The sequence below is a fragment of the Artibeus jamaicensis genome, unplaced genomic scaffold (assembly GCF_021234435.1).
Source record: "Artibeus jamaicensis isolate MK-2021 breed Jamaican fruit bat unplaced genomic scaffold, CSHL_Jam_final contig_354, whole genome shotgun sequence".
NCBI classification, from domain to species: Eukaryota; Metazoa; Chordata; class Mammalia; order Chiroptera; family Phyllostomidae; genus Artibeus; species Artibeus jamaicensis.
The window spans coordinates 4,448,936-4,475,258 of NW_026521803.1; the positions used below are offsets into that span (position 1 = coordinate 4,448,936).

Below are 26,323 nucleotides of genomic sequence, written 5' to 3' on the forward strand. Positions count from 1 at the left end.
TATAAACTTTCACAATTACAATGAAGGCTATGAGCACTAAGAAATTTTATTTAAATAACTGCATGACAAACTGCCTGTATATGCATATCAAAGCATTTATGAATATGGAATATGCTTAAACATGATATGATATAGAGGGAAGTAATGACAATTGAAGCTGAGTGATGGGAACATGGGGATTACACTATTTTTTGCATATGATCAAAATTTTTAATCATAACAAGTTTCTGTAATGCTTTTTTATGATTTTTCATTAGAAAGATTAAAATAAAACTTCTTTAGTTATTTTAGCTTTCCCCAAATTGTGTTATATATAGAAATGAATGGCATAAGACAACTATTACGAAAAGCAGCCATACCTGAAAGGTAGTTTTCAACTGTGAGTTATCAAGTCCATTACCAGCAATTCCCAAGGAAGATAAAGAACTTGGTGAAAATGCTTGAATCTGATTTCCATACTGATCTGTAACTATTACAACTAAAAGAAATGTTTAATTTTAAATTGTCATCTTTTAATAAAATATACAAATTACCTATAAATACATTTTTATGCTTCAGTTAAATTATGCTTAGAAACTCACTCTAGCTGTTCTCTTTTGTATTTTTGAAAAATTCATTACATTGACTTTTCTTATAACTGGTACAAAAATATCAAGAATATACACCAGTACATTTGTATTTATATGTTTAAAATAATGCTGATGTTAACCAGATTTTTACCATAAAAATCTGAAAAAAAAAATAATTTAGTAATATTCTAGATCAGTGATTTTCAACAAATGTGCTTCAACACACTGGTATGCCAAGAGAATTTTTAAAACGTGTCAATACCTGGCTATTTAGTCAGGGCCCCTGACCTCTTTTCTCTTAGATTGTCAAATAAAAACATTGACAACAGCCAACACAACAGTAGCCATCCAGGGTGAATGCCCTGTTTTGAACCATAAATATAAAGGTCATATTAGAGTTGCATCCTACTGGTCACATCACATAATAAGGTTCATCTGATTGTTCAATTCTTGGTACCAGAAATTCTTACATACAAGTACAGGCATCTGTTTTTTTTTTTAGTGACTTTGGAGCAAAAATGATGGGTAATTACTATTAGTATTTTTTTGTAAATCAGTAAAAACTATTCCTATTCTTATGTGGGACTGGCAAAATGTGTATTTTTTTGGTGAGCCGCAAAATCTTAGTGATTAGTTTGTGTGTCGTGATAAGGTTGAAAATCACTGTTCTAGATATATGAAAAATACAGGAGACATATGTACCACTGATAGATTTACTTTACACTTTTAATATTAGCTATTATAACTTCCAGCAAAAACCAACATTTTTCCAAGAAACTATTTTTGCCAAACTGATTTCACAGTTACGTCAGCAAAAATAGTGAAAATACTTCAATTTTTTGACAATGGATTTTAAACCAATAATTGTATATAAACTCAAAGCTTTCCTTTCAAATTATATACATCAAAACATAACCATGACCACATATTATATAAGTATTTTAAAGAAAAAAAGCAAGACATACTAACCTATTTCCCCTTGAAGTTCTTGGCCCATCTGTACTGTTTTTCCTCCTCTTAACTCGCACTTTAGATGTTTAGGTTCATCAGGCAGGGGCCTGAAATTGGTTCCCAATTTAAAAGGTCACAGTCATACCATTAGTTGCAAAAAAAAAAAAAAAAAAGATTTAAAGTAGTTTTGCTATGCTAAAGATGTATATCATTCAGTTTCTAAAACTTAAATACAATTTATATATTTACAGAACATCACTTAACACAAGAATAAATAGAGAAAAAAGCTTGCAAAGATAGTAGAGAATACTGTCAAAAAATTATGTAAGTATTAAATCATAGTATCTATGCTGGATTAAAAAGAAATTATAATGAGAGCAATGAAAGAAAAGACAGTAAGAATAACTCACCCAGAGATCTGGCTATGGTGAGAAAGTAGTATATCTAAAAATTTTACCTCAATTTACAAAATTTTTGCTATTTTAAGTGTTGGAAATAGCATAAAAATGGGTAGAGGAATTAAAAGTCAAGTGGGTACTGAAAAAAGGTGGCCAAGGAATTGACTGGCCAGGCTAAGAGATGAGTTTTTTAGTATACTTACTTGCTTTGCCCTTTTCTATCAGTTCTATATATTGGGTCTGGCTGGACTTAGCTTTGAAAATCATCACTAATTAATGAAAGAAGTTTTCCTTGTGAATAACACACTGACTGATTACACTGTATATTTTTTATGTTTCATGTCTGTCATTTTTGCAGGTGTTTTCACAGTTGCTTGCACTAGGACGACTTTCCTTTAATGAAAGTTCCAGTTCTTATAGATACTAGAGGCCAAATTAAACAAAGGGTTATATATAGTGATATTAAGAAGTAATCATCTCTCCAGTGAAACTTTATTCCAAAGACAACCTATCATATTTCACAGCAATTGTGATACTTTCTACATATAAAAACAATTTCTACATACATGCATTTGAGAAAGTATGTTTGTTGTCATATGCTGAATTTTGAAATACTTCCACATTTAATCTGCACACAGACCTTACTGTAAATGCACTTTCCAAAGACACATGATCATCCTGAAATGAAACCTGGCAATAGCGCATATCTTTTACAGATGTTGGTACTTGTACATCAGGAAGCAGTCCTTGTAGCAAGTGTTCTTTGTTAATCTCAGGAGTCCAATTAACCTAAGAGAAAAATGAAACTTAAGAATAAAACACTTAGTCCAATACCATTCTACTAACACTTATCTTCCTGAATGAAGTCTTAAAGTTAATTTATAACCCATTCTCCTTCCCTATGAGGAAAAAGAAAGCCCCTTTATGACCAGAATGATGGTGGGTCACATAATACTATGATCAAAATGTATCTTCTGCCCTGGCTGATGTAGCTCAGTGGACTGAGCATGGGCCTGCGAACCAAACAACAGCGGTTGGATTCCCGGTCAGGGCACATGCCTGGATTGCAGGCCAGTTCCCAGCAGGGGATGCACGAAAGGCAACCATACATTGATATTTCTCTCCCTCTTTCCTTCCCTTCCCCTCTAAAAGATAAATAAACAAAAAATTTTTTAAAAAAGTATTTTCTTCATCTTAGCTATTAATGTTGCCATATCTTTCAATGCAATAAAATAAAAATTCTTAAGTTAATTCTTTAGAGTTTTGCAACAAGATTATCACTGTGGTAATTATAGTTTAAAATAATATATACAAAGGCAGATCAAATGACATGACTGAATCTGAGCAGTAATTTCATATTTTTTAAAAGAACCTTGTTAATACAGGCTTTGAATGAGATTTTGGGTGGACCTTTTATTCACCAAGATGAGAAAACAGAAATTATATCCACTGAAGTAATTACCACTAACTACAATACATTTTGGCTTTAATCCATTTTTTAAGAGTTTATTTCAAGCATTTTTTAGCTCAATTTTTAGTGCATATTTCTCAATTACCAATTATACCCTCTTTCACCTCCACTGATACCCACCCTCTGTCAATCACCACCTTGTTGTCCATGTCCATGAGTCTTTTCTCTTCTTTGCTTGATCCCTCCCCTTGATCAAGGGGATCTCTTGATCCTGTCAGCCTGCTCTCTATCTATGAGCTGGTCTCTACTTCACTGGTTCAGTTTGTTGATTAGATTCCATATATGAGTGAAATCATATGGTATTTTTCTCTGATCAGCTTATTTTACTTAGTAGTAATATTCTGCAGGTGAATCCATGATGTTGCAAAGGGTAACATTCTTTTCTTTTTTTTAAGGCCAAGTAGTATTCCATGGTGCAAATGTACCTCACTTGTTTTGTCTATTCATATAATAACAGACACCTGGGCTGTTGCCAAATCTTGGCCAGTCTAAATAATGCTGCAATGAACATTAAGGGTACTTATATTTTTGCAAACCACTGTTCCAGGTCCTTTTTTCCCCTAGAAATATTCTCAGAAGTGGAATCACTGGGTTATAAGGGAGTTCCACTTTTTATCTTTTAAGGTAACTCTATACTTCTTTCCACAGTGGCTGCACCAGTCTGCATTCCCACCAACAGTGCAAAGGTGTTCCCCTTTCTCCACATTCTCCCCAGCACTATTTGTTGATTTATTGATGACAGGCATTCTGACAGATGTGAAGTGAACATCTCATTATGGCTTAATTTGCATTTCTGACTAGTAATGCTGAGCACCTTCTCATATGTGTATTGGCCATCTGTGTGTCCACTTTGGAAAAGTGTCTATTCAGGTCCTTTGCCCATTTATTAATTGGATTGTTTGGGCATTTTGGTGTTGAGTTTTATAAATTTTGGATCTTAACCCCTTGTCATATAAATCATTGTTGAATATGTTCTCCCATTCATTGGGTTGTCTTTTTATTTTCTTTCTTTTGCTGTGCAAAAACTTTTTAGTTTGATGTTCCATTTATTTTTTTTATTTACCTTGTCTGAGGAGATACATCGGAAAAAGTAATGCTATGATTAATGTCTGAGATTTTATTCCCATGTTTTATTCTAGGATTTTTATGGTTTTGAGTCTAACAATTAAGTCTTTAATCTGTTTTGAATTTATACTTGTGCGTGGCATAAGAAGGTGGTGTAGTTTCATTCTTCTGCATGTATCTGTCCAATTTTCCCAAACCAGTTTATTGAATATACTGTTTTAGCCCCCTGTATGTATTTACTTCCTCATCACATATTGACTATACAGGCATGGGTTTATTTCTAGGCTACTTTGTTCCAATGATCTATGTAAGACGCAACAGTTTTTATGCAAATACCCTGCTCTTTCTGTTACTATGACCTTATATTTTGGTTTGATATTAGGTAGGGTGATTCCTCCACCTTTGTTCTTCTTTCTCAAGATCACTGTGGGTCTTCTTGGTTCCACAGAAATCTTTGAAATATTTGTTCCTGTTCTGTAAAATACAACACGGTATCTTTTTTTTTTTTTTTTTAAAAGAGAAAGAGAAGGAGAGAAACATCAATGTATGGTTGCCTCTCATGTGTCCCCCACTGGGAACTGGCCTGCAACCCAGGCATGTGCCCTGACTGGGAATCAAACCGCGATCGCATGGTTCGCAGGCCCGCGCTCAATCCACTGAGCTACGCCAGCCAGGGCACAACACGGTATCTTGATATAAAATGCACTGAATCTACAGATTGCATTGGGGACCATGGATACCTGAGTGATGTTAATTCTTCCTGTCATAAACACAGTATGTGCTTCTACTTATTTGTATCTCCTTAAATTTCTTTCTTCAATTTCTTATAATTTTCTGAGTATAGGTCTTTTAGATCCTTGGTTAAAGTTTTTTCCTAGGTATTCTTTTTGAGGCAATTGTGAATGGGATTGCTTTCTTAATTTCCCTTTCTGATAGTTCATTATAGGCATGTAAAAATGCAACTGATTTCTGGATACTAATTTTGTATCCTGCTACCTATTTCATTTATCAGTACTAGTAGTTTCTTGGTGGAATCTTTAAGGTACTCTATGTACAGTACCATGTCCTCTGCAAATAATGATAGTTTTCTTCCTTTCTAATTTGGATGCCATTTCTTCTTGTCTGATTGCTGTGGGTAGATTTTCCAGTACTATGTTGAATAAGAGGTAAAAGCAGACATCTGTCTTGTTCCTGATGTTAAGGGCAACACTTGTAGTTTTTGCCCATTGAATATGATGCTGATAGTGGTTTTATCATATATGGCCTTTATTATGTTTAGATATGTTCCCACTTTGCTGAGAGTTTTTTTTTATATATGGGTGCTGGATTTTATTAAATGCCTTTTCTGCATCTACTGATGTGTTCGTGTGGTTTTTATTCATTTTATTTGTTGTTTATCATATTTATTGATTTGTGAATGTTATACCACCCTTGCATTTCCAGAATCAAATCCCAATTGATCAAAGTGTATAATATCTTCTGATGTATTCCTATATTTGGTTTGCTAATATTTTCCTGATGATTGTAACATCTATGTTCATCAGGAATATTGGCCTATAATTTTCTTTCTTTGTAGTCTCTTTATCTGGTTTTGGAATTAGGATAATGTTGGCCTCATAAAATGAGCTTGAAGGTCTTCCATCCTCTTGAATTTTTTGGAATAGTTTCAGAAAGAGAAGTGTTACTACTTTTCTGAATGTTGGTTCAAATCACCCTTTGATTAACAGGCCAGGATTCAATCCACTGAGCTACACCAGCCAGGGCTATTGCTCCTTCAATTTTAAATGATAGCCTTGCTGGGTTAAGTAGCCTTGGCTGTAGGTCCTTGCTTTTTATCACCTTGAATATTTCATGTCAATCCCTTCTGGCCTGAAATGTTTTTGTTGAGAAATCAAGTGACAGTCTTATGAGAGATCCCTTGTAGATAACTACAGTCATACCTCGGTACTTGTTGGCCACAGAACTTGTCAATCCCTGTATTCATCAAGTTCTGATGAGAAAAAAATGTTCCAGCACTTGGTGTTTGCTCGGGACTTATTGCATTTGCTAGAACTTATATGAGCCACAATACCATCCTGCAAGAGAAAATGCTTCATTGTTCTGTACCCATTGGTTTCAGCACCCATCATGACTTCCAAAATGAATTAGCAACACTGTAACTGCTTTTCTCTTGCTGCTTTTAAGATTCTTTCTTTGTCTTTAAGTTCTGCCATGTATTCTGGTGTTGGCCTATTTCCGTCCATCTTATTTGAGACTCAGCACTTGATGGACATGTTTGTCTTTTTCTTTCACCAGGTTAGAAAGTTTTCAGTAATCATCTCTTCAAATAGGTTCTCCATCCCTTGCTCACTCTCTTCTCCTTCTGATATCCCCTTGTGAATGATATCACACTTCATGACGTCCCGAAGATCCCTTAAACTCCCCTCTTTTAGAAAATTCTTTTTCTTTTTGCTCTGCTTGGCTGGTTTTTTTTTTTTTTTTACCTTGTTTTCCAAATTACTGATTTGATCCTCTGCTTTATCTAACCTGTTGACACCTTCCAGTGTATTATTTCATATACTGCATTATTTCTGACTTGTCCTTTTTTATGGTTTGTATGTCTTTTTTTCACATTGTTGAGCATCCTTATAATCATTACTTGGAACTCCGTATCTAATAAATTGCTTGCCTCCATTTCACCTTGTTGTTCTGGAGAATTCTCTTGTTGTTTCATTTGGGGCCTGTTTCTTTGTCTTCCCATTTTGGCTGCTTCTTTGTGTTTGTTCCTACGTATTAGGTAGTTCTGCAAAGACTATAGAGCAAACCTATGCCAGATGCTGGCTGCCACTGGCCCTGGGCAACCTGTTTCAAGCTATCAGTGATCCACAGCTTGTGACTCCTTGTTGTAGGCCTGGCTGTGTGCAGAAAGAACCAAGCTCCAGAGGTAGGCCAGCTTTTATCAGCACAGGGCCTGTGGGCTAAAGTCCTAAAGGTTCCAGAAATCCCCCCCCCCCCGTCCCCGATCTGCAGGCTTTCTGTTGGTCTTATTCATAAAAGTGCCTCCAGCTGTACTCCTCAGTAGCTGAGTTTAAGCTCCACAGGGTGGGACTCTTGCTTTTTCCCAGGCTGATGCCAAAAAGAGGAGCGTGGTCTGCCAGAGAAAGATGGCTTCTACAGTATGAGGAATAACTGAACACAAGGATCCTGGTGGCTGACCCTTCAGCTCTGTCTTCAGAGCCACCAACCCTCATGTGGCTCTGCCTCATGAGGCAATTTCCTCATGTGGCTCTGACTGCTCTGCCTTTCCTCTGCAGGAACTCAGGGTAAATGGCTACAAATGGTATTTTGTGTGTTGGCCCTTAAAGCAGCTCTGTGTCTCTTGCCATATTTCTCTCTGGTGGACAAAAACCCCACTGATTTTCACAGCCTGATGTTATTTGGGTTCCTTTCCAGGTTCTGGTGCTCTAGGCTGGGAATTCAGACCCCACACTTCTCAGGGGGAACCCCACCAGGCCACTGGAACTTCAGCTCCTGCCCACAGAAGCTCAGCCAGCCCTCTCATGCCTCACCACATTTTACCAGTCTTGTTCTAGTGATGTAAGTCCTTGGTTGTAAGGCTTCTCTCTAGCTAGTGCTCAGCTGGTTATTCAGGGTACTTTTTTTATAATTTAGATGTAATTCCAGTTTGGTCCTGTGAGGAGGGGTTAGTGTAGCTTCCACTTATTCTTTCACTATCTTGGGTCTCCCCTTAACCCATTCTTAAATGCTTTTTGCTCTAGTTGAATTTTGTATTTTTTGTATTCCATATTTTAATTTGTTACTGGATCCATATTTTAAAATTGATTATCCTAATATATCCTACTTTGAAACCTCCAGTCCTTGCTATTTCTGATTTTTTAGTTAAACTTCCTCTCTGCTTTCAGCCTTTGACCACTGTCATTCTTTAATCGTTGATTTTCTAATATTTTCATCCCAGTTTATACCATTCTAATGTTCTTAGTCACCTTTTTATTTTTTTAAACCATCTTTCACTCTTATTTATTCTTTATTGTACTTTTTTTAAACAATAGAAAAAAGCGAGAGTTACATAAAAATGGTGCTATCCCTTCAATACATTCTTTGTTCAGTTTTGGATTTATTTTCCTAAATATTAGAGAGTTCTCTAAAAACTACAAAACCTCTTTAAAGACTATATGTTTCATTTAATAATATAGTATTTAATATTTTTAAACTAACAACAAAGAGGTGAATGTTTTAAAACCTTTGGAACTCAAGAAGCACATAACTACTAGATTGGAGGCAAAATGCGTCAAAAGCAGGCCACAAGCTCAGAGAATGGCAAAAAGAAAGTTATATACAGGAAGTGGCTCTCCAGTCAATGTTTCTTAACTTCAGTAAGAAAGGGGGTAAGGAGGAAGGGTCATCTGTAACAGTATAAACAATAGAGTAAGAAAAAGAAAAAAGAAGAAGAAATAGGATGCAGAACCAGTTTAGAAGCCAGGTTCCTGGCACTATTTTTAAACCACTCAATTTCGATTCTGCTAATATACAACAGATGAAAACGATCTGTGTCCCCCTTTCAGGATTATTTATCTCCCCATCCTCCCTTTCCTTACTAATGAGGGAAAACATAAACTGATTGTAGCAAGAGTTATTCCAAATAAGATTTTAAAAATAAGATCCGGTTAAACGATTCTTTTAAAATATCAGATCCTACATTTGGAGACTCAAGATGACTATAGGATGTGACAGTACAAAAAAGTAAGTTGTATTCCCTGTCTCACAAATAGCAAGTGTCCAAATTTTTAGTCAATTGGAATCCACAACGTAAGGGTCCACAGATGTAGGCTTTCCAGAGATTGGGCTGGGGTGGGGGGGATGTTTATCTCTGCCTAAAGAATCCTGGAGTTTTAGAAAATTAAATTTCTCACACAAAATTTGAGGAGTTTTTCTCTATGAATTTCAAGGAGGAAAGTATAGTTTGTTCTGCTATAATAATTGGTTTGAAAATGCAAATTGGTTTTAATGAAATTAAAATAACAGGGAAAATTTTGAGTATAAAATAAATTTTACTTTACAATAGTTGAACACAGAAAACTGTACTCAGGTGAACAAGTCATGTAGGAACATACAAAATAATCCACCTCAAACACCTAACAGCTAGCTATTTATGTGTACTGAGCCACATGTTCACATCTAGTGGCATTTCTACCACCTCAGGGTAGTTCACAAGTTGTAACACATCCTCCACCCACTTCCAAAAGCAAGCTGACATATTTTTATGGTGTTCATGGACTTCTTACTTAATCAATTAAAAGATTATTGCTACTGTTTTGGGTACTGTTTTATTAATTTCCTATCTTTATTTTTAAATGGGTGACTGATGAGGTTTGAATATTATAATTCCCATTTTCCCCAAAAGCCCTGATTTTTATTGCACCACTTTACATAGTAAGTACAATGATTTTTAGGAATTTACGTGTTTCATTATAGCTGAATTGACTGTACTTTTAAAGAAGCAAGCATAAATTTTCCACTATTCTTTTAATCAAGAATGTTAGAGCAATGTACTTTATGTGAAAACAATCTAATCATTTTGATTTAGTTTTCTGTTCTGCGAGGGGTTTCAACATATAGAGTTACCCTATCGAGGTACCAATTACGCATTCAAATGACAGCAGATCAGCGAGAACCACCTAAACCTACTGAGGACCAACCGAACTGTTTTCTAAGGACCACATTTTTAGCATGTGGCACACCAATTTCAAATGGCCAAATTGGGACTCTACCATTAATAACACTGCTTCATTTTTTACCTTTACCAACCCTTTTATTTACTACTTTCATAATAGCTATACATAGAATGCTTTGGTAAGATGGTGACCTTGATTGTGGATACAGAAATATAGGTGGTCACGCAGTGACAACTAAACAACATGCCAAAGACTGGAATTTGGTTTAAGTGTCAAAATCCTTTGTCATACATGAATCATTCATGTTTCAATCCAGTACTAGTAAAAAATTATTATTTAGCCTGGAATTTTAAATAATAGTATTATTTCCCTGTGATGAAAGTATTATTTCTCTGAGTTCTTCTTAGAGGCTCCCTATGAAACTTCTTGTTCAGAGTTTTCTAAGCATAAGATAAACAAAATCCTTAAAAATAACTAATTTGTTTGAGATACTTACTTTAATTTTCTCTGCTAAAGCTGAAGTTACATGGATTTCTCTTTCTCCTTCATCATACATTTGAAAAATGAGATTATGCATAACATCGCCTGCTATCCAATTAACCTCGTCCTGATGTTTAATCTGGATTGCCTTTTGTCCTTCCACACTGAATATCTGCAATCTTGCAACATGGCTACTGGGAAGCAACTTAATAGTTTTCTCCACAGGTGCCACATCTTTACAACTCTAGGAAGAGAGAGAAACCAATATATATTGAGTGACATCTGTACTTTTTGAAAATACAGTTTTTGGCTTTAATAGCAAATGTTTTATTATACTGGTGAAAAATTTATTCTAATATTATGGAAGATCATCTTACATACTATAAACATTCATAGGTTTTATAATTAATAGTGTACTACACTATTAATAATTCCATGTTTTATAACATTAAGTTATAAAGATAGTGACCACTTTAAGACCAAGACATTGGCATGTTTGGACTTAAAAGGAATCCCTCCCTTTTATTTGTAAATTTACTTAAAAATTCCCTAAACTTGTAAAATTTTATCACGTGACACGAATGTGGTGACTAACATTCATTAATAAGAACAAGGTATAAAATACCCAAAACTTTCCATAAAATCAGGGTCAAATAACTGCTGTAAAGTACATTATTTAATGATACTAAGGTTACGCTAATGCTTTTTCAATTCATTATACATTGAGGTTAAGTGGACAAGTTTGCTTATAGCTAGATAAGGACTCTAAACATCTTGAAGACTGAGTTGGCATATTTATAATTTATTATGGGCACATCTGTATTCCACAGATCAGTATGGCTGAACTGGGTTAAGCAGTATAAATTGATTTTAGGCACACGAAACTAAATATTATATCATTATTTCATAATCTAGGAATAGTGTGTTCCACAAAATAAAATTCAAAATAAGCCTAAACCTAAAACACCCCTACACTCTTCCTTAACTCATGCCTCTTTCCTCATCAGTTACAGTCATTTCTATCAAAGTCCATCCACATGAATGACATATTCAAAATTCTTACTTCAATGAATATCAGATAAATAATCCACCTTCCACCATGTACATATACTATTTACCTGACTCAAACTCAAGAGTCAATACCCTTGGATACCATTTTCTAACTGCATATTAAATGATACACTTTGGTCTTTGTCCTAATGGACCTGGATTCTCAGGTCTTCTCTCTGTTGCTGCCCTGTATTATTTACATAATACCTAATAATTTGTTATTCTTGCTTCAAAGCCCAGATTCCTCCCTAAATCCAAATCTTTTCTTTCTGACCTTTTGCACAATAGTGTTCTCAAAATATTTTGGCTGTATTATTGAAATGGGAAAATGCATAACAAATTATCTGAAGATTATCAAAAACAACCAGTTTGAAAAAAATAATTAGAATAAAGTCATCTCATTCTAATTACAAACGATAAAAGTTGTCTTTTACCCTTTTGAGGCTCAAGATGTTATGTGATGTATAATTAAGTAAAAATATATCAGTCAAATGGAATTAGGTTATCCACCATCTACTATCAATTATAAAGAAATCACATTTAACATTTAAGTATTTTACTTAAGTAGTTGTTATTCATTCAGAAACCTTAGGAGATCAATTGTTTATATCCCGCTGGCTTCACCTTCAGCTATTATGTATACCCAATAAAAAGTATCCTACTGGCACATTAACATATAAATCTCTATGAGAATACTAAATAATAATCAGTTTATTTTTTAAATTACACATACAAATTAAATGTTTATAGTTCTTCAGTGGTAGTTTAAGTGGAAATATTTACCAAACTATCTAAGAAATAACTATAAACTATAAAAGAAACTGACCCATAAATGTCAAATTTTTACATAAGAGCAAATCAATTTTAGGAATGTGTAAATCAATGTTTCAGATATAAAGTATCATGCATCCTCTTTTCCCCTTTGGCTAAAAGAAATGCAAATACCTCCCTTTTAAGAGTCAACCAACTTTACAGAATTTATAAACTTCTTAAAGAATATTTGTATGAAGACTCAATATAATTCCAATGAATAACAATAACAACTTACAGGTATTTCAATTTTAGCTTTCAGCGTCTGGTCTTTTTTGATATTTTGAACTTGAATTGCAGATCCTGATAAAATACTGGTTCCAGAACTACTACAATCCACAGTGTAGAGTGGAAGGTTAGGAGCACCTGAAAACTATTAGAAGCATAAAAAATAAAGTAAGCCTTCATTAATGTAACTGATTATTATTAAATAATGGTTATTTAAATTTTCAAGTACTTCACTACAGCTGTTTCTGGCTATAAGTTAGAAAATTCTAAGTAGAATTCACTAATCCTCTAGCAAATTTCTGAATGAAGAGTTAATTTTCTATACTTTTAAGTAAAATTTATCTGTTTTAGAAGAAAATCTAACTTCCTCGACAACTATACTTTCTTTTCTACTTTATAAGCTATTTGAGTTTTCCTTTCCTTTTTGTGGTTTTAGTCATCTTCATTTATCCATCCATCCCCAATCCTGAAGGACATTTCCATCATTCTATTCATAAATTAAATACTTCATCTGAAATGAGGTTTGAAGAGAGAAATCTTTAGTTCATAACTTCTTTATGAAACTTGGCATAGCTGGCATCTTTACTGGCTTAGGGATCCTGAAAACTATTGGCAATGAGATATCCCACAAATTTCTCCATGGAATAATTGTTAAAGACCTAGATAATATAGAAGGCTTACTATAAAGCACCTGAAAGATAGTCATTTTCATTTACTACAATGGGACTCAAAATAAAATCTACATATTTTTTATCTTACAGTAGCTTACCTTACAATGAACAACCAATTTTGGTTGTGCTGTTATGTTGTCTGATTCATCCAAAACTTCTACCTGAAATGGGAAAGCTGTTCCATTCTCTATAACTAAAATTTCAGAATCAGGTTTTACTTTCAATCGATGAGGGGGACCTAAAAGGAAATCAAATAATGAAATACAGATTCAAGTTTGTAAAACTGAAATATTGAAATGGCAAAAGAAACAATTTTCAGTATTTTGAGTTTTAATATTTTATAAATAATGCTGAGAAAAAACTAAGGAATATCCATGTTTTATTATTTTTACCCCCCAAATGCATAGATTCTATATATGACCAGGGTTGTCCTGATTATATAAAAATGTTTGATGTCTAGACTTAGTTTTATGCAACAAGCTACGACACAGTGATAACTCATGCCAGAAATCACCTGTTTATGTAAATTCTTTAGAAGATCCAGGAAAAAAAGGATTCAAGAAGAAAAGTAAAAGTTTATTAAACTACTTTTTTATTTACTAACTTGAACTTTATACAATGACTAATTTCTCAGGGACATGTAACTAGATGTCTGTTTTGTATAATAATGTTCAAAGGCTCAGTTCATGTAACGATATAATCAGACAATTTGTTAGATTGCCCACTACTTTGCTATCATAAGCAAATTACAACACAAGCTTCCTCTAAGATTAAAAGAAGAGGGTTCACACTTCTGCAACAAGATGACTTGCTGTGCTTTATAAACACTAATATTTTAAAATTCAACTTTGTTTAATGCTGGTAATGCATGTTTACAAAGTTACTAGAAAATACTTATTTTCTAGTTTCTAGTTTCTATAACTACTTAGTTTCTGTAACTAGTTTCTAGTTACAGTTACTAGAAATACTTATTTTACTTTATAATATTATTAGTTAATACTTTTTACTATATGCCAGGCAATATGTTGAATTTTAATTAAGTACTATTCTCATATAACCCTTGCAATGATCTTAATAAAGAAGTTAATATTATTGTCCCCAATTTATAGATGAGTAAACTGAGACCCAGAGAGATTAAGTATCTTGTCAAATGGCTAGTGAGCAGCAGACTCAAGTTTAAGTTCTGGTTTAAAATTTGAAACCTGTTGATCACTAATCACTATACAGTGCTACTTCCTACTTTATCCCTTTCCCTCTCAAATTCCAAAAAAATGTCAAAACCATTTGGTTACTAAGAACTTCACTACTCCAATACATATTTCTTACCAACTTCTAAAATAATAGCATTATAAATGTTTATTAATATGTGATGATTTTTATCATACTTTATTATACTAATATACCAATTTTTACACCTTATCAATCCATGCTTGAAGGGAATTTTTGAAAAAAATAGCTAGTAAGTTTCTTTTCACTTAAAACTGGTACAAAAGGTCATATATGGATAAAGATGTAATCATAGTATTGTTAACATCAGAGCTAAAACTTATATCCCAAGCACTGTTCTAGGCATTTTACAAGCTCATGCAGTTCTCACTTTGAGCAGTACTGTGTTAATAATTCATGCACACTGGAACTTTGTCCTCTGTTCAGTTACCACAGAACTGTGCAAAGTGAGGGTTGCCTATGTTAATTCATTTAATCCTCACAACTCTGAAAATAAATATTCTTATTTTACACAGGAAGAAACGGACACATAGAACAAATTTACCTAGCTCATTAATGTTAGCTTTGATTCAAATGCAAAAGGGCTGAGTCTAGAATATACTCTCTGAAGCTCTAAAATAGACTGCCTCTCCAAGTAGCCAACATTTGCTACCCAGTGTAACTTTAATGTAACTTCATTTTCAAATTGATGTCATTATCAAATTAACAACATAAATAGATGAGAAACTTTCTTAAAATATGAAATAATTTTCTTCTGATAATATCAAATATGAAATCAAAAACGGTAAAGGACTGATCTAGTCCTAATATAAGCCTAATAAGTATAGCCCTGAAAATAGTTCCCAAATACATTTTCAATATTCACTTTTTTCTCCCAAGGTTATTTTTATAACTTCACTAATGTTTTCCTCGTGTTTTCCTGTTTCTTAATTGGTCATTTCGGTCAGTGCTATGTTATACATTCATATGTATTTTCAAAACTTACACCATAATATCTTACCTTTATATTCATATCATACATTATTATAAGAGTTTTATTTAAAAGGTAAGTATTAGGTATATTTCTTAAAGTATTACCTGGTAGTAATCTAATTTTCAAAATCTGTGAGTCTTCTTTTAAACCCGGAAGAACAACCTTCAGATTAAAATTCTGTAGAAATAATCAAATCCAAGTATTATGTAAATATTTAAGTATTTTATCACCTCAATTTGATTTATTTTGCTTTTTATTTTCATACCATTAAAGAAATCTACTTAGCAATTTTGTAATGACTGAATTATATACATGTATGTAAGGAATGGAGGTAAAAATATTGACATTGCTTCTTTTTTTTTATAGTTTTTTTTTATTGATTATGCTGTTACAGTTGTTCTATTCCCCCTTTATTCCCCTCCACCCTACCCCCCATCCCCACCATCACCCCCCCTTTAGTTTATGACCATGTGTCTCAAGTCCTTTAGATTCTATATTTCCCATGCTATTCTTGCCCCCCCATCTATTTTCTATCTACTGTCTATGCTACTTATTTTCTGTACCTTCTCCCCCCCTTCTCCTCCTCCCACTCCCCTGTTGCTAACCCTCCTTGAGATCTTCATTTCTATGTTTCCACTCCTGATCTAGCTGTCCTTTTAGTTTGCTTTCGTTTTAGGTGTGGTTGTTAATAACTGTGAGTTTGTTGTCCTTTCACTGTTCATGTTTCTTTAACTTCTTTTTCTTAGATAAGTCCCTTTAATGTTTCATATAATAAGGGCTTGGTGATGATGAACTCCTTGAATTTGATCTTATCTGAGAAGCACCTTATCTGTCCTTCCATTTTAAATGAAAGTTTTGCTGGATAGAGCAATCTTGGTTGTAGGTCTTTAGATTTCATGACTTGGAATACCTCTTTCCAGCCCCTTCTTGCCTGTAAGGTCTCTTTTGAGAAATCCGCTGACAGTCTGATGGGGACTCCTTTGTAGGTGACTGTCTCCTTAGCTCTTGCTGCTTCTAGGATTCTCTCCTTCATTTTAATCTTGGCTAATGTAATTACGATGTGCCTTGGTGTGTTCCTTCTTGGGTCCAACTTCTTTGGTACTCTCTGAGCTTCCTGGATTTCCTGGAAGTCTATTTCCTTTGCCATATTGGGGAAATTCTCCTTTATTATTTGTTCAAATAAGTTTTCCACTGGTGGCTGTGCCTTTCCCCCTTCTGGTACCCCTATAATTCGGATGTTGGAGCGTTTAAAGATGTCCTGGAGGTTCCTAAGACTCTCCTCATTTCTTTGAATTCTTGCTTCTTGACTCTTTTCTGTTTGGCCATTATTTGCTTTCTTCTGGTCCACTCCATTGATTTGAGTCCCAGTTTCCTTTTCATTGCTATTGGTGTCCTGTGCAATTCCATTCATTTCAATTAGTTTCGCCTTCATATATTTGTCTAATTTGTCCGTATAATCAACCAGTTCTGTGAGGATCCTGATGACCAGTGTTTTAAACTGTGCGTCTGTGAGTTTTGCTATTTCTTCATCGCTTAGATTTATTGGCTCTGGGGCTCTGAGATCCTCCTGCGCCATTCTTGGTCTGTTCGGGCCCTTTAAGTGTGAGAAGCGGCGCCTTGGATTCCCAGGTCGCTGGGTTGTGACGCTGTATGTGGGGGCGTGGCCAAAGCGGGGAAATGGCGACCCCCTCTGCCGCTTCTCACAGCTGGGTGCGGAGGAGCAGTGCCTTAGGTGGTTCACCTGGGCCGGGCCACTCAGAGTCGCTGGGTTATGACGCTGTATGTGGAGGTGGCGTCAGAGCAGGGAAATGGCGGCGCCCTGACATTGCTTCTTTACAGACAATAGGTTCTTCAGATTTATAAGGCATAACCATGAATGATCACCAAAATCAGGATGGACATGATAAAAAATATAAGAAAATAGTCATGTGAAAGAAACAATCTAAAAATCTCCAAATACAACATAGTATTCTGGGTTAGATCCAGGAACAGGGGAAAAAACACACTAGTGAAACAAACTGAAAACATGTAAATATAGTCCATGGTATTGTTAAGAGTAGTGTATCAATGTTCATTTCTTAGTGTGGATAAATATAGGATGGTTACATAAGACGTTCATAAAGGAAGCTGGGTAAAGAGTATATGTGAACTCTGTGTACTATGTTTCTAACTTCTATAAACATAATGTTATTCCAAAATAAAAAGTTTTTTATAATCTAGAAATGTTTTTGGTAAGTTTATCTCACAATCATCAAACTTCCCACGAATTCAAGTTCTTAGTTCAAGGAAATATGGATTCAAAAAGATACACAAAACTTTATCTTTGATTTGATTATACACTGAAACAGAGTAAACAGTACTTAAATTCACATATTCTATTTTAAACATCATTTTGAGAGGAAAAAATTTAAATATATTGAAGGTGATGATACAGTGAAAAAAAGTAAGATTACTTAAGTTATTATCCACAGTGTTTCCTTTAGTCATATAAATCTATTAGCTGCTTTACATACCTAATTAAAAAATTACCTGATTGGAGTTTATGGTTTTACTTTCCCTAACCCAATATGTTTACACAAATGAGCTAAAATTTTTCATGTATTTGTTTCTAAGAATACAAAAAGGATGGAAAGAGAAAAGTGGGTACTAGAAACACTGGGTGAACACTTCATAAAGTCTGTGATTGCCTAATCATTATGCTGTATACCTGAAACCAATACAAAATAATATTAAAAGTAAACTGTAATTCAAAAAACTCTTTTAAAAAGAAATTATATAGTACTGGATAACTATTGAAAAATGGCTTTGAATGTGAAAAGACTGAAATAAAGATAATACAGTTGAAAATATTTAATTAACAGTAGCAAACATGATCTTTCTTAGAGATGTAAATGGTAAGTCGGGTAACATGATCCTCATTAATTCCTAAAAATCCAATATCACAGTCACCTTGTTACAAAAACTGGTTATTCAATTTTAAATTTACAATTTAATTTTTAGTACATAATAACCACGTACTGTAACATTTATGTATAACGCTTACCTTGCCTTGACAAGAGTTTACAAGGCCCTTAGCTGTAACACCTCGAATTACACAATTTGGTCCCTTGGTTAGTTCTTCATATTGTAAAGATAAACCACTGGAAAAAAAATAAATTAGTCTGTAACTTCCCCTCTATTACCTACAAATAAGCTGTAAAAGTGATTTGTTTTCTCATATACCATTAGTATGTTTGTTTTTTAAAACTAGTATTTTTAAAAATAGGAAGAAATAACTGAACAGAAAAGCAAATTCATATGAATTTCTTTTCCACAGAAAGATGATCTAACAAGTATTAGTAAGTGATACCAATAAGCCAAACACTGCAAATGATATATGTACTATAAAATGCAAGTCTTCATACATTGAAATAGTAAAGATACAAAGTAGGAAATAAGCAAATGCTAACCATGCATACAGTCCTGGAGAAAAATCCAAATAGGCCAGGTTTAAGCATTTCTTCAGACTTTGCCATAGATACTTGCCGATCTTTCACTGAATGGGATTTTAGAGGATTTTTGCCACCTATTAAACTGAATGCCAAATATAGATGGTGTCCAAAAATGAAGTACAGCCTTGTAAGGATGTAATCTTGTAAGAATATACACTGAGATACCTAATTTACTGCTATGGGCAATCTGATTTCTAAATCATTTTTGAATATGTGGAGATCCTTACAGTGTAAACCTTTTACTCTGTCAAGGGGTAAGGTGAGGAAAAAAGAAAAAGTATAGTGTGATAAAGAAAAAGCCCCTAATTTGGGGAAAAAGGCGGGACAACTGTAACTGAACAAAAAAATTTAAAATTAAAAAAAGAAAAAGCCTAATTTTTCTGAAGAATGAAATTTAAGTATTTACTAGTATTTCTGAATGAATTTTGAAGATTAAACAATGTGCTTTTGGGGGAAGGAAGGAAGATGTAAAACAGGATACAAAATAAAAAAGACTCCTGGGGGGAAATGGCACATTAAAGGCACACAGCTGTTTTCACTATCTCATAAAACTTCAGAAATATGACAACAAATACTGCTTTTTTCTCTTCTCTTCTTTATTTTATTTATTTATTTTTAGAGAGAGGGGAAGGGAGGAAGAAAGAGAGGGAGAGAAACATTAATGCATGGTTGCCTCTTGAGCGCCCACTACTGGGGACCTGGCCTGCAACCTGGGTATGTGCCTTGACTGGGAATCAAACCAGTGACCCTTAGTTCACAGGCCAAAACACAATCCACTGAGCCACACCAGCAGGGCAAAGAGTTCTTTAATTTACTGTTAAAGATAATGAGGAAAGGAAGAAAAGGACAAAACTTTCTAAAACACAGGACTGAAAGTAGTAAATGACCTAATAGTCTCAAATACAACAACAATAACAACAACAAAAACCAGCAAAAACCTAAACCCTGAAACAGCAACAGAAAAAGCTAGAAACCAATCTATACCACAGAATTCCCAGGTACCACTCAGATACTCACTTTTAGAGGTATTATGTATTTCTAAAAGTGAGGTCAAAAGAGAAGGACAAAATAAATAGAAGTAACTAAAAAAATAAATGTGCAACTTTGTATCCTCATATCTCCCCTCTCTGTCTCTGGCAGATGGCTAAAAGGTTATTATCTGAAAAAAGCCTAAAGCAGACACTCTCTGAACCAAGGGAAAGCATGTAAGTTGAAAAAGAGGGTAAAATACTAAAAAAAAAAAAAAAGTGTTAAGAGGTAATCTTGAATAAATGTATATAGATGCTGAGACTTTCCTATACCCATACTTATCCCAGCCTTGTTACTGGATGAGTTAACCTGGACAGCCAAACTATTCCCTTCCAGGCAAGAAATTAAAGATTTTTCTTCAAGAAAATAGTCCAACCCAAGAAAAAAAGACCTAAAGATACTGACAATAGTATTTCTCCCCAAGAAAGTGTTACAGACAGATCATCCTATAGCAAAGTTCATGGTCAACAGCATCTCCTACATGCCAAGTCTCCTATCTGCAGTTTAGTTCTCCACTCAATTACAAGCAGATGACCAATGATTACCTGAAGGAAAGATATCTGAAGGAAAGAGATGAAAAACCAACATAAAACAACTAACTTGGAGAAAACAGAGATTATATATGTATGTGAAGTTTTATTTACATTTTTAAAATAAAAAGGTGATCTACAAAAGAACATTCAGAAAACCAGGAAGAACTCTTGGAAACTAAAAGTATCACAGAAAAGAAAAACTCAATGGAAAAGTTATAAAGCTAAGAAAAATCTGTCAGAAGCTAAAGCAGAAGAAATACAAAAAGATCAAGAAAAATAAAAAAAATTAAGAAAATCAGAGAACTAGTCTGGAATGTTCAATATCAAATAAATAAGAATCCCAGAAAGACAAAACAGTGATAATAAAAGGTACAGAATAAAGTATTGAGTTGGCCAAGAAGTTCTGTTTGGTTTTTTCTATATGATGACTCTAGTAGTGCTTAGTTGTCTTTAACTTCATTCCAAACAATTTTGTTAGACTGTATTGTGACAGGTGTCACATCAGCATGCATCTTTAAAAATCTTAGCACAATTGGTAAATTTTTGTGTTGCCATTACAGTACTGAAGATGGAAGAAAATACACATTTTTGGCATATTATGTTTTATTATGTCAAGAAAGGTAAAAAATGCAACTGAAACATAAAAATAAAAGATTTGTGCAGTGTACAGAGAAGGTGCTGCAATTGATCAAATGTGTCAAAAGGGTTTGTGAAGTTTCGTGATTTCTTAATGGACGATGCTCCACAGTGGGGTAGACCAGTTGAAGCTGACAGCGATCAAATCAAGACATTCCTTGAGAACAATCAACATTATACCAAGGGGGAGAGAGCTGACATACTCAAAATATCCAAATCACTAATGTAATTGGAGAAAATAAAAACTGTGCCTTTTATTTTATGGGATAAAAATAAGAACTTTTTGGCCAACTGAGTACTTCAAATAATGAAGAGATCTATACAGACATGTATTGCTACAAAATTTTGCCCTGTTAAGAATAAAAAGTAAATCCTGTAAGCATCCAGAAACAATACATAGAAAAAATAAAAGGGAAAATTAATCAAGTTTAAATTTATCAGCAAGAGTGAAAACTCAAAGGCAGAAATGGAGCAATGCTTTCCCAATTTTGACAGGAAACAGTGCCCACTTTTCAATTTAATAAATCCAGTATCACAGGGGGTTGGGCTGGGATAGGGGTAAAAGGCAGAAAACTATACCTGAACAACAATTAAAATAAAATAAAATTTAAAAATAAATCAAGTATCAGGGTAGAATGAAGAGCAATAATTTTATTCCCTATGTCCCCTTTCTTAGGAAAACAGTGAAGGATGTCCTTCAGCAAAAGGAGAGGGACATGGGATTCTTTTTAAAAAATGGGGGATCCATGAAACGTTAAATGCTAAATAGGCTACTTCAAAGGTTCACGATTCAGGAATATTTCCTCAGAAACCTCAGATCTATCTCTCTGAAGTGTTATCATTAAAGAAGACAAAGCCCTGTCTCCCCATTTCTTGGGCCTAACTTACAGTTGGCTGTTTCCAAATTTCAAACCCTATATCCAGACAAAGACATTCTGCAATTTATCTTGAAAATATGAATAATGTTTTAACAATACTGAGAGTAAGATTTCCTACTGTCTTTGCAATCTCTTTATCAAATTGCCTAAGATGAGCATCATATTCTACCTTAATGTTTATTCAAAAACAAAATTATTTTATTTGTCCAAGATTACAGATCATAACTGTTAATAAGCCTAAAAACAACTGATTTAGACTGGAACACAAGTCCCAAGAGAGATGTCTCCAAGCATCTGAAACTAATAGATTATCTATGCACCCAAACATCTTAAGAGACCAGACAACTGGCACAAAACTTAGGGAGTAATTTGTAATAAACTTAGCAAAGAAAAAGTGTAACAAGAACAAATAAAGAAAGTGACTCGCATTTATATTTACCTACAATAAAATAAACACTAAATACTGATCAAGACAGAATATAACTTTACTGAAGAAAGAAGGAATAGGAAAAAAAGGCTTGTTTGTAATAGAAATGGTATCAAGAGAGTTACAGTCTCATCTTTCACCATAAATCAACAGATGTTTAAAACTACAAAAAAAGAAATCAAGAAGTAGCAATATAAACTTACTTAGAAATAATTCTTTTTCGTTACTAAAAGATTTAAGTGCAAAAGTTGACAGTGGTTCGCTTCTTGAGATGTGGATTATGGATCAGTAGAGAGGGCACAAAAAGGAGGAAGTACTCTTTTTTATAACAAGCTTTATTAAAAAGTTTGATTCTTTAGGTAGTATGTGTGAATAATTTTTAAAAATGTAAATAGTGCTAAAAAAATCCCCAAGCAAACAAAAGAACTCCATGAGAAACCCACTCAAATAATGGTCATACTTTTTAGAGATAATTCACATAGCCGTGCCACCCAGAATTTTTAAAGTCCAAAATCTTAAGTATATGTGACAATATATATGTGACAGAGACTTCATATATAATATCCTATTAAGAATAAGATGGATCCCTGGCTTGATAGCTCAGTTAGTTAGACTGTCATCCCGACATGCCAAGGTTGTGGGTTCAAATGCTGGTCACAGCACATACAAGAATCAAGCAGTGAATGTATAAATAAGAGGAACAACAAATCCATCTCTCTCTTCTACCCCCCCTTCCTTCCCCTCTCTCTAAACTCAATCATATAGAATTTTTTTAAAGAATAAGATGGAAGTTATAACTGGCTATAGCTGTGAACTAATACACTGATATTTCCCATTTGTGACTAGATGGGATTCTTTTTAGTGTTTTAATTTTGAATAAACGTGTTTAAGTACACTAAATAACATGGGCTTCAACTGTGCAGTTACACTTATGTGCAGATTTTTATTTTTATTTTATTTATTTATCTTTAGAAGGGAAGGGAAGGAGAGAGGGAGAGAAATATCAATGTATGGTTGCTTCTCCTGTGTCCCCTGCTGGGAACTGGCTTGCAACCCAGGCATGTGCCCTGACTGGGAATCGAACCACGATCTTTTGGTTCACAGGCCCACGCTCAATCCACTGAGCTACACCAGCCAGGGCTCAGATTTTTAAAAATAAATACTGTAAATGTAATTTTATCTTCTTTATGATTTTAACATTTTCTTTTTTCAAGCTTACTTTTTGGAAAGAATAGAGTAATAATACATATGATATCCATAATATGTGTTAATTGACTGTTTGTTATTGGTGAGACTTCTATTTAACAGGTCACTGTCAGTTAAGTTTTGGGGGAGTCAGAAGTTAAATGTGAATTTTTGATAGTCCAAGAGCTGGCAACTCTCATCCTGCCATTCAAGGTTCAACTGTATTCAACTCTTTCACTTCCATTACTGCTTCACATTCAAATAAATGTGAGATGTCAAAAACTAGAATCACTTTTGCAAACTAAGAGAATATAAAACTAAAAAATTCATTTAGAATATTTTTTATACCTATGTATTACTTTTCAGTAAGTTAACCATGGTATAAATCTAGACACTAAAATTATCTTCACCAATCTATGAGCTTCCAGAAGGTAAATACAATGTCTTTATTCACTTCCATATCTCCAGTTAGCAAATGCCTGGAATACAGTACATGTTCAAATGATGAAAGAGGAAACAATTATAGCACAAGGAAAAAATAGATACAAACAACAAAAGAAAGCATACAGAAAAAGTAGGCCTAGAAAGACAAATATGGCAGCCAATGGAAAAATGAAATCCAACCATCATGCTCATGCTCTTTAAACTGATCAAGAATTTCTTCCTAGGCACCACAAAAAGAAGTAATGGAAAATACTGAACTTCCTTAATGACATCACTGGACACACTGTTAAATTTCTAAGAGCTATTTCTTTGTATAAGCCAATCATATCACTCTAAAGGACTATTAGGTAAAATTCTAAGGAATGACTCAAATTTGCAGAGAATGTATATACTTTGTTGTTATAGATTTTAAAACAAACCAAAATAAATTGCATTAAGTTAAAAATCAACTAAGCAGTATCTTTCAGTTTAAATGGCCACAGTTTACAAGCAAACGACCACAAAATAAACATGTTATAATTAACAATGAATTACTAGGAGACATATCATACTTGCCAAAAGAAATGGAGTAAAAAAGACAGAGCTATCAGGATTACCTAAACAACGTTAACAGTAATTCAGTCCAAACATAAACTTTAGCAGGTCAATTTATACATGACCCCATAGTCACATACGATATAGGCTGGGCATAAATAAATCCCCCAGATATCATAAAAACCTACGCATTTTAATGATAATACTGAAGGTAACTACAAAATATTTAAGGGAAAAAAAGAAAAGAAGTAATACTTAGCAAATATAGACAGTCAAATACAAATTGATATTTCAAATTACCTTGCTTCAAGAACAGGCTGAATATCATTTATTAGTTGAGTAGTATGACCAAATTCATCCTGAAATTCCAGAGGAATACTGAATGGAACTCCAATGCGAAAAGGAGAATCCAGAAGACCAAATGAAAATTTCTCTGGCTTACCCTCTTAAAAAAAAAAAAAGTAGAAATAAAATTCATTGTAGATCAGAAACAGACTCATTTATATATGGGAAAATAAATGATGATAAAGATGGCATTTTAAATTTATTAAAAAATTACACAATTTATAATCCACTTGGGAAAATAATAGTTAGACCTCTATCTCATATCATACATAAAAGTAAAATTCTAGAATGAGATAATATAATAAAGAATATGCTTATAACCATATCATAGGAAAAATAAGGCAAAACATTACTAAACACATTATAGGTATAAAGAGATTTATTTGATGAAGTTTAAAATATCTCATTAGATACAATAAACAAAGTTAAAAATCCTATATGAGAAAATATTTGCAACACATTCAACATAGGATTAAAACCCAGAATACATAAAGCCTCCTCTAAACCAGGTGTTCTCCAAAAGTCATCTCTGGTCTAACAGTTTCAGCCATTTCTGTTAAATTACTAGAAATGCAAATCCTCTTGTAAGTTAGATCATATGGTATTTGCCTTTCACCAATTGGCTTATTTCAGTTAGAGGAATCTAATGAACAAAATAAACTAATGAGTAACACAGAACCAGAGGTACAGAATCATGGAAGAGACAGATAGCTGTAAGAGGGGAAGAGGAAAGTGGGAACTGTTTAAAAGAAGGTGAAGAGACTAGTCAAAGAACATATATGAAGGACCCAAGGACAACTGTGTGGGACTGACTACGGAAGTGGGTGGGGGTCGGCTGCGCAGAAGAGGGTGAAGGTGGAAAAAATTGGGACAACTGTAATAACATAAACAATAAAACAACAACAACAAAGGACAACAGTTACCGAATTTGAAATCTGGAGAATGTATAGTTAAGTGTCACTGACTTGTTGTAGGAAGACCCAAGAACCTCAAGTCCTCATTCACAGCAAAGTAAGGAGAGAATAATCTAATTCACTCTATAGGACACCCAAAGTCTCGGGAATGGTTGTTATGAAGGAGTGAAAGTGAAATAAAAAAGGAAGACCTGCTGAAGTCTAAGAAACAGTTTCACAGATCGCCACCCCTCAATATACAAAGCCAGTTGGCTGCCTCCCTCAGCCCCAGCAATAGATGGGGAAGACACAGTCTGGGGAAGATAAAAAAAATAGGTCTAAGAAGTGAGGGAAATATCACTA

The 26,323-nt window shown here is 33.9% G+C and overlaps 1 protein-coding gene across 1 annotated transcript in view; it reads right to left on the bottom strand.

Moving 5' to 3' along the window:
* Nucleotides 1-26,323, bottom strand: part of SMCHD1 (structural maintenance of chromosomes flexible hinge domain containing 1) — a 152,596-nt gene that overhangs the window by 68,573 nt on the left and 57,700 nt on the right. Inside the window, exons 20-28 of the mRNA XM_053664170.1 lie at nt 25,023-25,167; nt 18,609-18,705; nt 15,670-15,742; nt 13,464-13,603; nt 12,705-12,839; nt 10,623-10,850; nt 2,559-2,707; nt 1,539-1,627; nt 360-478 (exon numbers count right to left, since the gene is read on the bottom strand). Coding sequence (XP_053520145.1) covers nt 360-478; nt 1,539-1,627; nt 2,559-2,707; nt 10,623-10,850; nt 12,705-12,839; nt 13,464-13,603; nt 15,670-15,742; nt 18,609-18,705; nt 25,023-25,167 — 1,175 coding nt within the window. The remainder of the gene's footprint in view (nt 1-359; nt 479-1,538; nt 1,628-2,558; nt 2,708-10,622; nt 10,851-12,704; nt 12,840-13,463; nt 13,604-15,669; nt 15,743-18,608; nt 18,706-25,022; nt 25,168-26,323) is intronic.